Source organism: Ruditapes philippinarum, unplaced genomic scaffold (assembly GCF_026571515.1).
Source record: "Ruditapes philippinarum isolate M1 unplaced genomic scaffold, ASM2657151v2 ctg4909_1_1_1_1, whole genome shotgun sequence".
Lineage (NCBI taxonomy): Eukaryota > Metazoa > Mollusca > Bivalvia > Venerida > Veneridae > Ruditapes > Ruditapes philippinarum.
In genome coordinates, this window is record NW_026866723.1 from 41,336 (window position 1) to 56,170 (window position 14,835).

Here is a 14,835-nt window from a genome sequence, read left to right on the forward strand (position 1 = left end):
GCACCCAAGAGTTCTTTTCGCGTATAAAATATCTTTTTGTTGAATAGTCAAAAAGTAAACATCCGATTTCAACGCAAGTATTTGTAATGTGAATAATTTCGTGTCAAACTGGAAAATGCAGACGATTAAAGCATGCAAGAAAGGATTATTTAACAACTTTAACCAGTGAAACGTTACATAATTATAACATTAGTAAACAGACATCCGTAGGATATCATCGTTATTCTGTAAATGAACTTTGTCAAAAACCATGCAAAGAATATTCTGGATACGGAAGGATCAGATTTCACAGATCATAACCTTATAAATGGGTTAGTGTTTTGTTTTCCAAATAAAACACAGCTTATTGTATGTTTATGACTGGTAGATGTCATCACTTGCTTAAAGAATAAAAGAAAAACAGCTTCTCAAGTAGGCCTACAGTAGACTTAAAACTTGCAAGGTAAGGACAGTTTAGTTATTGCTACTCTTGGTTTATTTTTGTAACCGTTAGATTAAGTTGACAATTCCAGATCATCACAGTATTTGTTCGGGGTAATAAAATAAATAGCACATGGGTCTGTGTGTAACAGCAAAAATATCATCCCTCGTAAAATCACTGTTACCCTCGGCTACGCATCGGGTAACAGTATTTTCCTCGGGATGATATTTTTACTGTTACCCACAAATCCATGTTATTATTGTTATTATTATTGATGCCAGCACTATTTACTGTTGAGAATTGAGTACTGTTCATGCCGGTGCTAGGGGACGTGAGGGTTGTTGCATTTATTCATGATCCCTCATGTACAGACTCAATCAAACCGAGTCTGCGATTCTCGTGTAATTTTGTTGCGATTAATGCTTCCGAGGGATCACTTTGTTTCCAGATTTTTATACAAAGGGCAGGATGGAACTTAAGTGTTAATACAAAAGACGTACAACATGTTGTAAAACAAATATGTTACACTCTCGTGTCTGAATTTGTAAGTGAAATTCCAAAAGAATTCCTTTGATAGATCAAAAATAGGCACAGGGACGCTGTTTATAATCAAAATTAGTCCGAGTCGGTTCAGTTTCGTGTGTTATGTACAGCAGTATTAAATAAGGATCTTCTTCACCGTTTGGGGAAAGAAAGGACATTTTTCAATGTATTTCTTTTGATGTATTAACCTAGTAAAACAAAACAACACTGGCTGACACATATTTTATTGCTTGTCACCATACTTATACACAGTAACTATTTCTTAATGCGGCACACATGCATATGTAGTTATGTTTAATCGTGTTTACAAGTGATCATTTTATTAACAAAGATATTAAAACATCTGTCGAATTCAATTTTTCGAATATGCTAAAGTCACTTCTATAGTGATACATGTAATTACAAAACAAGTTACCAAGTATTAGCTATGTCTTACATTCAATACAAAATAAAATGTTCACATATGGTTACGGTTGAATGTGTATGATCCACAACACTTGATATATCATTCACAATTCCTTGAAAAATAACTAAAGTCAGTTTTCGCATTAAAAGCACTAGGGTGTGTTAATGGTGTTCCATATTCCAAAACACATCTATTGGTCGGGTATCCGAAGTTGAATCCCCGACAAGTCGGTTCGGCCGCGCATGCATCTTGACAAAACGTGAGACTTTTGTTCTCATCTGCTTGTATAATGGTATTCGCAGTCAATCTCATCACACGATACTCGATATATGTGCTACCATAGTTCCCACAATCTAAAATACATGATAAAAGTATATTATATTTTGTTTGGTTGGCTTTTACATCGCACCAATACTTTAACAGGTAATCTGGCGACTCTTCAGCTTCTCAGGAAGAGGAAGACAACAGACGCCCCTTCGTGCACTATTTCATGCACGAGCGGGAACTTGAGAAGTACAACCGATGATCAGTAAGGTAATTAGATAATTGCAGGATATGAAGCTCCAGCAGTGAGGGACAGGTGGTTTGATACATGTTTATTTATTTTAAGCAGATATACATGTATAATTGTAGAGTGTACGTAAATAATTAATATGTTTCCATTTTTAAAAGCAACATAATCTCGCAATTTTTCTGTTTAAGAAATTAATTCAACAAATAATTAAGAAATAAATAGAAAAATAAAAAGTTTTAATGAATTGCAATTCAAAAATTGAAATAAAACATGGACACTCATAATTTGCAGGTTGTATACATTGTTAGACAAGGCAGTTTCCTTTGTTTCCGACCATGTGTCCATCGTTGTCGTTTATCTTTACGTGTGTCTACTATAGTTCTGTCTCACTGTCCGAAATCATTATTGCTTGTTATTACAGTAAATAAGTGCCTTATTCTATTTCAACATAACTTGAAAAAGAAACGTCTATCGCTGTAGACCTTACCTGACATACAATCAAAGACAGGTGTACTAGTATTTAATTTAATAAAATAACACAAACCAATGCTACAGTGATATATTCAAATTAAATAAGGTACTTTATTTCACATCCGCTAGATACATAATCAAATGATACAGTGGTGTATTTGAAAATCTGGTTATAATTTTATTAGCATGACATACGTGTGAGACCATATCCAGTTCTACACTGTTGTACCCAGGGCAATTCTACACTGTTGTATTTAAATGTATTTACAAGTAAAATGGTTCCCTGCGGGGAACATTTATAAAGATTTAAAGATATTTCATTTAACTATTTTCAACATGGTTTGGGGAAAAAAATTAACGTTTGTATCAGGAATATAGTTGACAATAATCGATCAATAGAAGAAGGTCTTTGGTCTTGGTCGAAAATAAAACAATATTTCTGTTTAAGAAAATGATTTAATACCATTGTATGAATAATTCCGTGCAAAAAATAATAAAATAAAATAAAGTAAACACACAAGTTTACGCAGAAAATATCTCTATCTATTATGGCAGATGCCACAAACGAATGTTTTAATTCTGTGGATTTTCACTATAAACAATTTATTGTCTGTAAAATTCCCTAGCATTGTGTACACCGGTCATTTGAGAGACCGATGTGTATACAATGATTCCCTAGAGGTAAATCCGTAACGTACCGGGAAACGGTATTTAGCTAGGTTTTCGAATAGGTCAATTAACCAATCATGTACGGTTTACAGATCACATGCTCCTCCTTGTACCGAAAACAGGTCACGTGCTCCTCCATGCCTCAAAAATTAAACGCGTACCAATACCCTGCGGGCTCCGGCCCGCAGGGAATAACAGTTTAAGAGTTATAGTTGTCCGGTTAAATGTGGTATAACATAGTTTAGCATTAACATTTTGTGCTCACTGACTTTGATTTAAAGATATGATTGAAGGACAGTAAGAATCACCACTCGAGGACTTTTCATTGTATTGAACATATTGATCACATAGTATTGCGTAATACATTTTGTTTATGGAGAGAAGACACGGTGAATGTCCATTAAATTATGGAAAGGGCTTTGTTGACTTCAAATCATTTTTGAAAGAAGACCTTTTTTATGTCAGAGAAGCAATAAGAGAAAAGAACTCAGAATATTCGGAGAAAAATTTACTAAAATTCAAGAGGGTGCCAGTACACGTAGGTATGTAGTATATGCTTTTTTAGCGCACAAAAAGCACCTTTCTCTGTCGAGTATGGACCCCGAACATGTCACCATTCATGTCATTAAAAAGTTCATTTTAAGCCATAAGTGGTGGTAATTTATGCAATTTACTCGGAATATTAGCCAAACATATGAATTTTAAGCGAAAATAAGGTCACAGTGCGGCAGTCAATGAGAACCTAAATGTACAGTAAACTGAGACAATAATAAAAGGAGGTAGCCCTTAAAAGGGACTTTGGTGCCAATCAAAACCGTCTATCTTTGGTAGGGGCTCACGCTCTCTAGCACACATCCTCGTTGCCTCTGCCTATATCGTAGGGTCACTGCTCTTGGCATTAGTCAGGACACAGGCAAGTGGACCGCAGTACAAATTATCATCTTTTTTGCGCCATTCAAAGTCATCAAATTTTCTGCCAATGCCTTCTCAGCCACGATCACGCTCCAAGGGGAAATGATAAGGGTGCCAGTTAACGATTACCTGTTGTCTTTAAAAACCAGGAAATAAACGACAGTTCGATTTCAATTGTTTTTTAAAGTCATTAAGCGAGTGCAGTATTTAGTGAGGCCGGAAGAACAATTAAGATCGCCTCAGTCATTTGTGCAAAAAAATAGGAGAAATAAATTCATAATGTTATCAGGCAAATTAGCAGAATTGGGAACGTCGCAACACATAAGTCCGACAAACCGGCAAATTATAGCAAAGATGATTGTAAAAAAGCAGAGACTAGGACATTGTGAAAGAAGAGAATTTGTGGTCACTTTTGGAAACTCCAATGCTTTTCGTGCGCAGGTTTAGGTAATGTCAGGGCAGAATGTCACAGTCTAAACAATCTTCACAGTCTCAAAGGAAGAGATATCACCCCGTTCCTGGCGACAGCAAAACGTCCCCAAGTATTATCACTTACAAGTCCCTTACTGGAATCAAGGGTGACAATCGAGGAACGTCAGTAAATCAACAGCCGTAACACTGATGAAAGACAATCTATTGATATAGATGAGTATTCTTCAGCTCATGGTATAGTATTGTTTGTAATATTTAAGTATATGAAGTTGAAACTGATGTTTCATGGTCACATTAAAGATATTCTGAATTTCAAAATAGTGTTTCTAAAGATGATTATTCTGGTGTTAATACGGATGTTAAGGGAATGTTGCGATTACATTCTGATTATTTGTGTAATCTTTAAAGGCATCAAATTTTATTCTTAATGTAGTAAAAACGGTACGTCATACCCTTTAATAATAATGCTGAAGGATATTTCATAAGAAAATGATAATTCTGCAACAGATCATTCAGACGTAGTTGCATGCCAGCCTGTGTTAGACTAGTATATTTATAATAATGACTTCCTATAACAAACTAATCAGAGCTAGCCCATTATTTTTATGACAAATGACAGTCACATGAGCAAGTTTTAGACTTGTATCTGGTATATGTACTAACCTGTGACCTTTAGGCTTGTATACAAGTACCTGTGATACTCAAAACACAAGCAGGTACTATATTGAAATAAACTTACCGGCAACACACAAGCCAGTACTAGACTGGTATCTGTAACCTGCAACACATGAGCAAAGACCATCAAGACATTTGCTGTATGCCATTGTACAGTCGGATTCAGAGGCACATATGTTACCGTACTGGCCTGAAATTGTTGCTGCTGTAGTTATCGACGTCGTCGTTGTAGTTGGGGTAGTGGATGTGGTAGTAGTTACCGCTATAACATACAAAATTTAATATGAAAACATTTAAATTTTGACATTAGAGATTTATAACTTTTAATTTTTAATTCAATTGACTTTCAACATTATTTGGGCGTCCGTGACTGAGAGATAAGAGTTGTTGACTTCAAACCACTTTCCCCTTACCACTGTAGGTTCGAATACCTCCAGCTAGCCTACGGAATGTCGATGGTTCTACTCAGGTTCGTGTTTGAAATGATACACTAATGGACACCTAAGGTCGTCCTATAGCTATATAGCTGGAATGTTGCTATGTGATTTTAACATTGTTCGTACGACGTAAACCCCAAATCCCCAACAATATACATATTTCTTGTTTAAGATATGTTCTTATTTTATTGACGACTTTAAACCAACCATCATCGACGAGCGGCATCACATATTTCAGAACAAATAAACACGTTGTAGTCTTCATGACGTGATATAAACAAAGCGTTCATAGTTCATATATTTTCTCTAGATTTTCTTGTATTGTACTTTTGTGTCGCCTTTTTTCTGCATATATAAATATATAAACTGTTAAAATAAAGTCAAGTGAAATCGTGATTAATTCTTTGAAATCGCCGACATAACACCTCATAATATTAATAATAATCATAAAATTACATACACTTTCAATAACAATGATAATTATGAGGATGATGATGATGATGATGATGGTATTAATAATAATAATGTAATTAATACTACTAATAATCATTATGATAGGTGCGACGCCGCCGACAACGATAATAATGTTGATGAAGATGACGATGATGGTTATAACAATTATGAGGATGATCGCAATAATAATGATGATGATGTTAACAAAATTACTTTGCGAATAAAAAATTCTAATAAACTACCTGTGTTTTGATAAAAACTTGTGCCAGCCATTATTTGACATCCGTCGCTATTGAAGATCATGTCTTGAGCTCCTTTGCAGATTTTATCCTGCTTATGATAAAAGAAACCTTTGCATGTCGTGGAACTGCTACACAGTGCGGCGCATCTTGTTCCTGTCTTTTGCAATCCAAAGTCCAGATCAGCAATAGGACAAAACATATTAGACAACTCATCCCTTTTACTGAAAACATTGTCGTCGAGAAGGAATACACCAGGGAAAACAACACTCAAAATTATAGAAGTATTTATCATCGTTCTTTGAATTTCAGTGACTTGTACAATAAAACTTATTATTGATGAAAATATGCCTGATGTTTCCAAACTTAATTTTGTTGAAAGGAAGGGCAGGAACTCTTAAATTCTAAAATCAACTTTTAACGTTCTTCTTGGTTTATCTTTGTCACTATGTCTTTATGACATGACAGTTTTAAAAACTTGCACAAACAAAAGCATTCAAACTAAAGGTCTCTGTCACAATTTTATTTCAATGCTGTGATTTCTATGTGTTATTGTTTGGAACTGTTGGAGCAGTAAACAAAATAGTCGCTTTTTAAATGGAAAAAAATCAATACGGAAACGATAGAAAACGAAGACAAAAATGTCTAACATGAAACGGAAGGTGACATAAGAAAGACCGTCATTCCGAAGTAGCTTCTAGATAATCGATCATTTGACATTTATAGTGCTCCAAAAGAAATGAAAATGTTTTTGCTGGAAAGGCACTGTGATGCCGCATATAGCTCCCAACGAATATAGATATACATTACTACAATTGCAACGAATATAGCTCCTAACAAAGTGTAGCTGTATACGTCATGTTTTTTGCATATGTTTGTGTTTTTCATACATATATATCAAACAGGTTTTTCTCAAACATTGTACATATATCATCACCATCATCGTATTCATTATCATTCATTACCTACCAACTTATCATTATCAACATCATCATCATCATCATGAGTTCAAAGTGATCATCCAAGTCATCATCATCATCATCATCATCAGTAAGTATGTTTCAACATCACTTAAGTACATCATCTTATTCAGCAGAACAAATCAGTGCATCTATATCATTATCATCATGTGTACATTATTATCACCATCATCGTCATTAGCATCATCATTATAACCATCGTCATCATTATTACCATCGTCATCATCATCATCATCATAATAATAATAATAATAATGAGTAGTCATATAGTCATTGTCATCATTACTATCATAAGGACATCATATCAGCGCAATATCATCATCATTATCATCAACAACAGTACATCACAACAACAACTGAACATTATCTTCATCATCAACATCGTCAGCATCATCAATAACCTCATCACTATTATCATCATCATGATTATCGGAACGATCATCATTATAATCATCATCGGATTACCATCATCATTAATACATCATAACTATTATCATCATCAACGGTCATCACCAAGATCAATTCGAAATATCAGAAAACTCTTATTCATAATAAAAAAAATGATGATTGAACAGATCAAATTATATGTATTTTTGACTGATGCTTGTTTGATGTAATTTGAATTTATGATTTGATAATTATAATGATGATATAAGCGATAATTAGTATCTTGCAAAAAGAGGTGATAATGACTTCGTGATGATTATGATGGTGTTGATACATCTGATGATAAAGTTGATAAGACAAGTGATTATACAGACAATTTTAACAATTAACTAATATGTGAGGATGATTGTTCATGATGATGATAATGAAAAAGTTGATAATAATACTGGTTTTGATGGAGATGATGATGATTTTGACGTAGCTGGACGTAATAATGATAACGGAGGTGATGAGAATTTGAATTTTGATTGATGGTAGACATGATGATGATAATTTTGATAGATTTGAAAAATTGCGATTTTTACTCCACCAGTAAAGCTGGAAAGTCGCCATATGATCTCTACTGTGTTGGTGCGACGTAAAAACCTAAGAAAAAATGGATGATTTAGAGAAGGCGATGGCAATAATAAATATGATTTAAATGACAATGCTGATGATTTTTTATGATGATGGGCGTGATTATGAGTTTAATTGTGACACGTTGTTTCTCACTTATATAAAAGTTAAAAATGCTACGATTATTTGATAAATTAATAAAACTATAAAAAAATAAAATAAAAAAGAACTATTTGTTTAACATCCGGTGAAAGAAAACGTTTGTCTTTAATGTCTGATATGTATGTGTGTATTGTATTTCAATTAATCTAAATTTGTTTTGTTAATTGTTTGTATTTTCCGTGTCTTATTATTGTTTATGATTGTATGTCATTACAGGAGCGTATTTTCCATGTAACTATAACAAATTCTGTCAAACCAACCCAGTGCTTTTGTTTTCACTAACCATTAAGTAGGCCGGCAACAGTTATTCTTAACTAATCTTAAGCGCCATGCGATACAAGACATCATAACTTTGTTTGACAACGGGGTATTTAAATTTTAGGTAATGCTCAACGATTGGTTAATGATTGATGGAAAAATATATTTGTCAAAAATTGATTTCAACCTTCAAATTGACGTCAGTAAATCTTCAGTTTTCTGGAAAAAATAAAGCCTCATATATTACACAGGATTCTTCATATTTGTTCATCTTTATCCCTATTATTGCTATAGAATTTGTTCAACTTAAAATTCATGCAATTCAATTCAAAAGTTGATTGCATAATGTATATAAATACAATGCCTATAGAAAAATACCACGCCTATTCTCCGGTGAGTTGACATAATTGTTAAAAGGTTTCTTTCTATTTAAACTATTTTATAAATACCGGTAGAAGAAATACTAATTGATTTTTGTTTTGAAATAAAGTTGTTTTAAAAAGTTAGACAAATAACAGATTCCATACTTCCGGTGTAAGTCACCGTTGCATCATTTGTTTAAAGCCGCTGTTTTTTAAAACGGAAAAACATAGGTCGGTTAAATTTTGAAATAGAGGCGTTCAAATATAGAAGAGGAAACGTTTAATGGGGAACCGGATGTATTATAACAGGCTGTGTCTGGGAAAAAATCTACAATGTACTTAGTCATCGATAATAAAACGTTTATAAAAACACATATTGATAAAGCGTCTTATATTTGAAGATTTCCTAAATATAGGTGAAAAAAATGATGTTTGATTTTTCCTTCACTAGAGTGCATTGTTTTGTATAAAATTCACTTTTTATTTGCTGTATACCTTATAATCATTGTTAACTGTCATTACTTTTACTTCTTCACAAATTCGGAAAACTATTGCCGATTATTTTGATAAAAATGAAATGAAAGTTTTCATGAAAAGTACAAAATGTAGGTCAATATTTAAAGAAATTCTTCAAATAATTAAAACCAAATACAGGCGACGTGTATATGTCGACGTACAGTGTCCAAAATGGTCTATGATTTGTTTTTCCAATATTTATTTTCCCAAATCACATTACTTTTCTTGTTTTCTAATTAACTTTACTTTTTAATTAAACCTTATGTGACGTTACGGGTAAACACTAATTACATTCATTATTTAACTCCTTAACAAATGTAACCAATGACCTTTCAGTGTTTACACCACGTGATGTTAAAACTAGAAATGTGTCATCATGCCACGGATGCCCCCGCATGCAGCCAAAATTTCAAATGTTATAATATTTAGTTCCAAATTTGTTTGCAAAAAAATTTTTTTTTTCATTCTATGTTCAAATTCCTTAAAACTTTTCAATGTTAACACAAACCATTTTTATACAATGTTCAAGGCACTGAAATTATTCAGTCTTAACCTTTTTAAAGTAGCATGTTGCATATTTGTAGCCAAAATAATGGCTTTATACATTTCCACAAAAGTTAAAGTGCTGAAACTAAAAGTTCAAAATTTTTCCAACATTCAGGAAAGATAAGTTTGTCCAAAATCATTTGGCAACGACCAAATTCCAACTTAAACTGCTTATTCCTAAGATGTATCTATATCATTTTCAAAGTGAAAGGGACATAACTCTGCCAAAAAATCATCGAACCATGACCAAATTCCAACTTGCCCTGCGCATTCCTTTGACATATCTATATGTCAATTTTGAGTTGAATATGTAACACTGTTGGGTTGATAATGAACAGAAACTGTAAATTTCCTATCATTTTCAAAGTGAAAGGGGCATTACTCTGCCAAAAATCATTGAACCATGACCAAATTCGAACTTGGCCTGCGCATTCCAAAAATATATCCATATGTCAAATTTGAGTTGAATGTATAATACTGTTGGGGAGATAATAAACTGAAACTGAAAATTTCATATCATTTTTAAAGTGAAAGGGGCATTACTCTGCCAAAAATCATCGAACCATGACCAAATTTGAACTTGACCTGCGCATTTCTTTGACATATCCATATGTCAAATTTGAGTTGAATATGTAACACTGTTGGGGAGATAATAAACGGAAACTTGAAAATTTCATATTATTTTCAAAGTAAAAGGGGCATAACTCTGCCAAAAATCATCGAACCATGACCAAATTCAAACTTGACCTGTATTTTTTGATGACATATCCATATGTCAAGTTTGAGTTGAATGTGTTGTACCATTGGGGAGATAATGAACGAAAACTGAAAATTTCATATTATTTTCAAAGTGAAAGGGACACAATTCTGCCAAAAATCATCAAACCATGACCAAATTTGAACTTGACCTGCTCATTTCTTTAAAATATGCATACGTCAAATTTGAGTTGAATATGTAACACTGTTGGGGAGATAATGAACAGAAACTGAAAATTTCATATTATTTTCAAAGTAAAAGGGGCATAACTCTGCCAAAAATCATCGAACCATGACCAAATTCAAACTTGACCTGTATTTTTTGATGACATATCCATATGTCAAGTTTGAGTTGAATGTGTTGTACCATTGGGGAGATAATGAACGGAAACTGAAGATTTCATATTATTTTCAAAGTGAAAGGGGCATAACTCTGCCAAAAATCATCAAACCATGACCAAATTTGAACTTGACCTGCGCATTTCTTTGACGTATCCATCTGTAAAGTTTGAGTTGAATGTGTTGTACAATTGGGGATTTAATGAACGGAAACTGAAATTTTCATATTATTTTCAAAGTAAAAGGGGCATAACTCTGCCAAAAATCATCAAACCATGACCAAATTTGAACTTGGCCTGTATTTTCTCATGACATATCCATATGTCAAGTTTGAGTTGAATGTGTTGTACCGTTGGGGAGATAATGAACGGAAACTGAAAATTTCATATTATTTTCAAAGTAAAAGGGGCATAACTCTGCCAAAAATCATCGAACCATGACCAATTTCGAACTTGACCTGTATTTTCTCATGACATATCTAGTTCAATATGTGCAACGGTTATTAAGATAATGAACGGAAACTGATGATGACGGAAGGACGGAATGACGGAACAGGGTAACACTATATGCCCTTGCCATTATATGGCGGGGGCATAAAGAAAATTATTAGTGGTTTATATTTTATCAGTTTAGAGTCGTTTTTCATTTCCAGAGTTCAAGCATCTATATGAAATACAAATCTTACCACATATAACTTAATTTTCTTTTTCAGAATCCAAGCTATTTGTATCAAATGCATAATTATCATACTCAATATATAACCAAGTTGTGCCTGAAATAATGCACGGAAGGGCATCTGAGGTCTTCCTCTACCAGTAAAGCTGGAACGTCGCGATATGACCTATACCAGTGTCGATGTGACGTAAAACCCAAAACAAACAAACAAACAATATAACCAAGTTTCCACCCAAAATTTATTTATTCTCAGAATATTTAGTAATTATCTTCCGAATATCGCTCTGTTTAAGTGCCCTATCTGATCTTTGTTTGAAATTAAAATGTTATGTTTTAGGCTTTTGAACCTCAGTGCTCCACTGAGGTAAAAATAAATCAATATTAAATTCTTTACTTAATTGAAGTTAAAAGTTTGTCAAAATAACAAAATCTAATGAGGTCATTTTACATTGTGGAGAAAAATATTGATTCTATTGGATTCGTACCAAGCTGCTAAATATTGATAAATTGATAATAAATTGATTTCTGAGTCATTAAAATTAAAACATATTGATAAACAATATGAAGCCATTAAGCAGGAAAATTCACGTCTATCTGAAGAGGTCTTAGACATTCAGTCTAGGTCCATGAGAGATAATCTTATGTTTTATAATTTTGACGAGTTAAACACAGTGGAGGAGAGGAAAAGTGAAAACTGTCTCAATAAAATTTTAGAATTTTGTGAAAAAGATCTTGGGATAGTAGGGGCCGGAGAAACCATTAAAATTAATCGGGCACATCGCATCGGTAGATATGTCAGCTCTAAGACCCGTCCGATTGTGGTCAACTTTAGCCACACCCCTGATAAAGTGAATGTTAAGCAAAAAGTGTTCGAGAAGCGTGATGACATTGCTATCAGGGTCTCGGACCAATATCCGAAAGAAATTCAGGAGCGGCGGAAAAAATTAATTCCAGAACTTGTTAAATCCAAAAATCTTAATAAAACAGCAGTCTTGGTCTATGACAAGCTATACATCGACGGACGCTTGTTTGTATCATCTTCAGATTAGGACAGCGATGAGAAGCAGTTAAGCTTTTTATTATGGAACGTTCAGGGGATTAAGAATAAACTAGACGATCCAGATTTTTTGAATTTCGTTAAATCATATGATATACTATTGTTGACTGAAACATGGAACTCCAAAACAGCAAACATTGATATTGATGGATATTACTCTTTTGTTTGTGCGAGACCAAAAACAAACCGTAGAGCGAAGCGTTTTAGTGGAGGAGTTATAATATACTATAAGGAAGAGTATCGAAATAAAATTGATCTAATAAGCTTAAATTCAAACGGTATTGTTTGGTTTAAATTAAAGAAAGAACATTTTGGGACATTTAATGACCTTTATTTTTGCACATGCTATATACCCCCTGAAGAATCTAATGTATATAAAAATGTTAGTTCTAACTTATATCAATTCGATTTTTTCGAACAATTAAATACTGACATAAGGCACTATAGTTTTCTTGGTGACGTATTTTTGACAGGTGACCTCAATTCAAGGACGGGTCAAAAACCCGACTTCGTGCAAGATATTAATCTTGACCGTTATATCGATTTACCCGTGAATAACCAGTCCGTAATTGATATTCCTGCACGCATTTTTCAAGATAATCGTGTAAATGGATTTGGTAATCGTCTGCTATCCCTTTGTAAAGAAAATGACATTATTATTGCAAATGGTCGCCTTGAGAGAGGTGAATTTACCTGTCATAATTTGAGTAGCAAAAAAAATGCAGCTAGTGTTGTAGATTATCTCATAACGAGTTACACTAATTTTCCTTGTATATCGAGTATGAATGTGCATAGTTTAACTGAATTTTCCGATCACTGCCCAGTATCTTTTTCTATGAATATTGAAAATAACTTTTTCTATATGACTGATATTTTTACGTATGATAAAATTGTATGGGAAAATACAGACCCAGAACAGTTGCAAACTTTATTAGAGGAAAATAGATATACCTTTGATGAATTGTCACATAAACTGAACACAGGTGAAATTGATTTAAATGTATGTATAAATGAATTTTCAAAGACAGTATATGATATATCATTTAGGTTGAATGGTCGAACCTACACAAGTCAAAAAAGAAAACATATTAAAAAGAAGAAAGCCCCATGGTTTAATGATCAGTGTAAAAGTGCTAAGGCTATTTTTCAACGCAATAAGAGAATTTTTTATTTTGATTAAACTGAAATAAACAAAGTTAATTTTCTTAAAAGTAGGAGTGAATATTCAATTATTAAACGGGCTGTTAAACGTTCATATTATATTAAAGAGAGGTCCAAATTAAATGATATGAGTAAGAAAAGTCCAAGGAAATTTTGGAAGTACATAAATAAGTTTAAAAATAGTAAAAAATCTAAATCATCAGATGTGAGTACAAATGATTTCGTAGAACATTTTAAGAATATTTCTAATACAATGCAAAATGACTTTTCATTTGACGATGTACATGAAGTGAGGTATGAGGAGGTAAACATTGATGAGCTTGATCGTCCTTTTGATATTGAAGAGGTTACAAAAACAATTGCATCTATGAATAGGGGCAAAAGTTGCGATTATGACAGGAATGTAGCTGATTTTTTCATCGATTCTAATAGTTTTATCTCCCCATACCTTGTTTCTATTTTTAATAAAATTTATGATTCTGGTTTATACCCAGAAGCTTGGTGTAAGGGTATAATTGTACCAATTCACAAAAAAGGCGATGTAACAAATCCTTCTAATTACCGAGGTATTACCCTTGTGAATGTTATAGGTAAAATATTTTCTTTATTGCTTAGAAATAGATTGAATAAATGGTGTGAGCAAAATCATGTATTAAATGAAACACAATTTGGTTTTAGAGATAGTCATTCTACCGCTGACTGTATATTTTTACTTCATTCCATCATTCAAAAAGTGTTGACTAATAAATCGAAATTGTATTGTGCATTCATTGACTATGAAAAAGCGTTCGACACAGTTGTTAGAGATGCCTTATGGGTAAAGCTTTTAAAACAAGGTGTCAGCTGTAA

General features: G+C 33.1%; 1 protein-coding gene across 1 annotated transcript; it reads right to left on the reverse strand.

Moving 5' to 3' along the window:
• Positions 1-1,469: 1,469 nt before the first annotated feature.
• On the reverse strand, positions 1,470-6,423 carry LOC132733500 (uncharacterized). Its single transcript, XM_060720151.1, has 3 exons — positions 6,176-6,423; positions 5,108-5,305; positions 1,470-1,723 (listed from the first exon to the last, which is right to left on the reverse strand). The coding sequence occupies exons 1-3, from the start codon at positions 6,372-6,374 to the stop codon at positions 1,470-1,472; spliced, it is 651 nt and encodes a 216-aa protein (XP_060576134.1). The 5' UTR covers positions 6,375-6,423.
• Between the last annotated feature and the right edge of the window lie 8,412 nt (positions 6,424-14,835).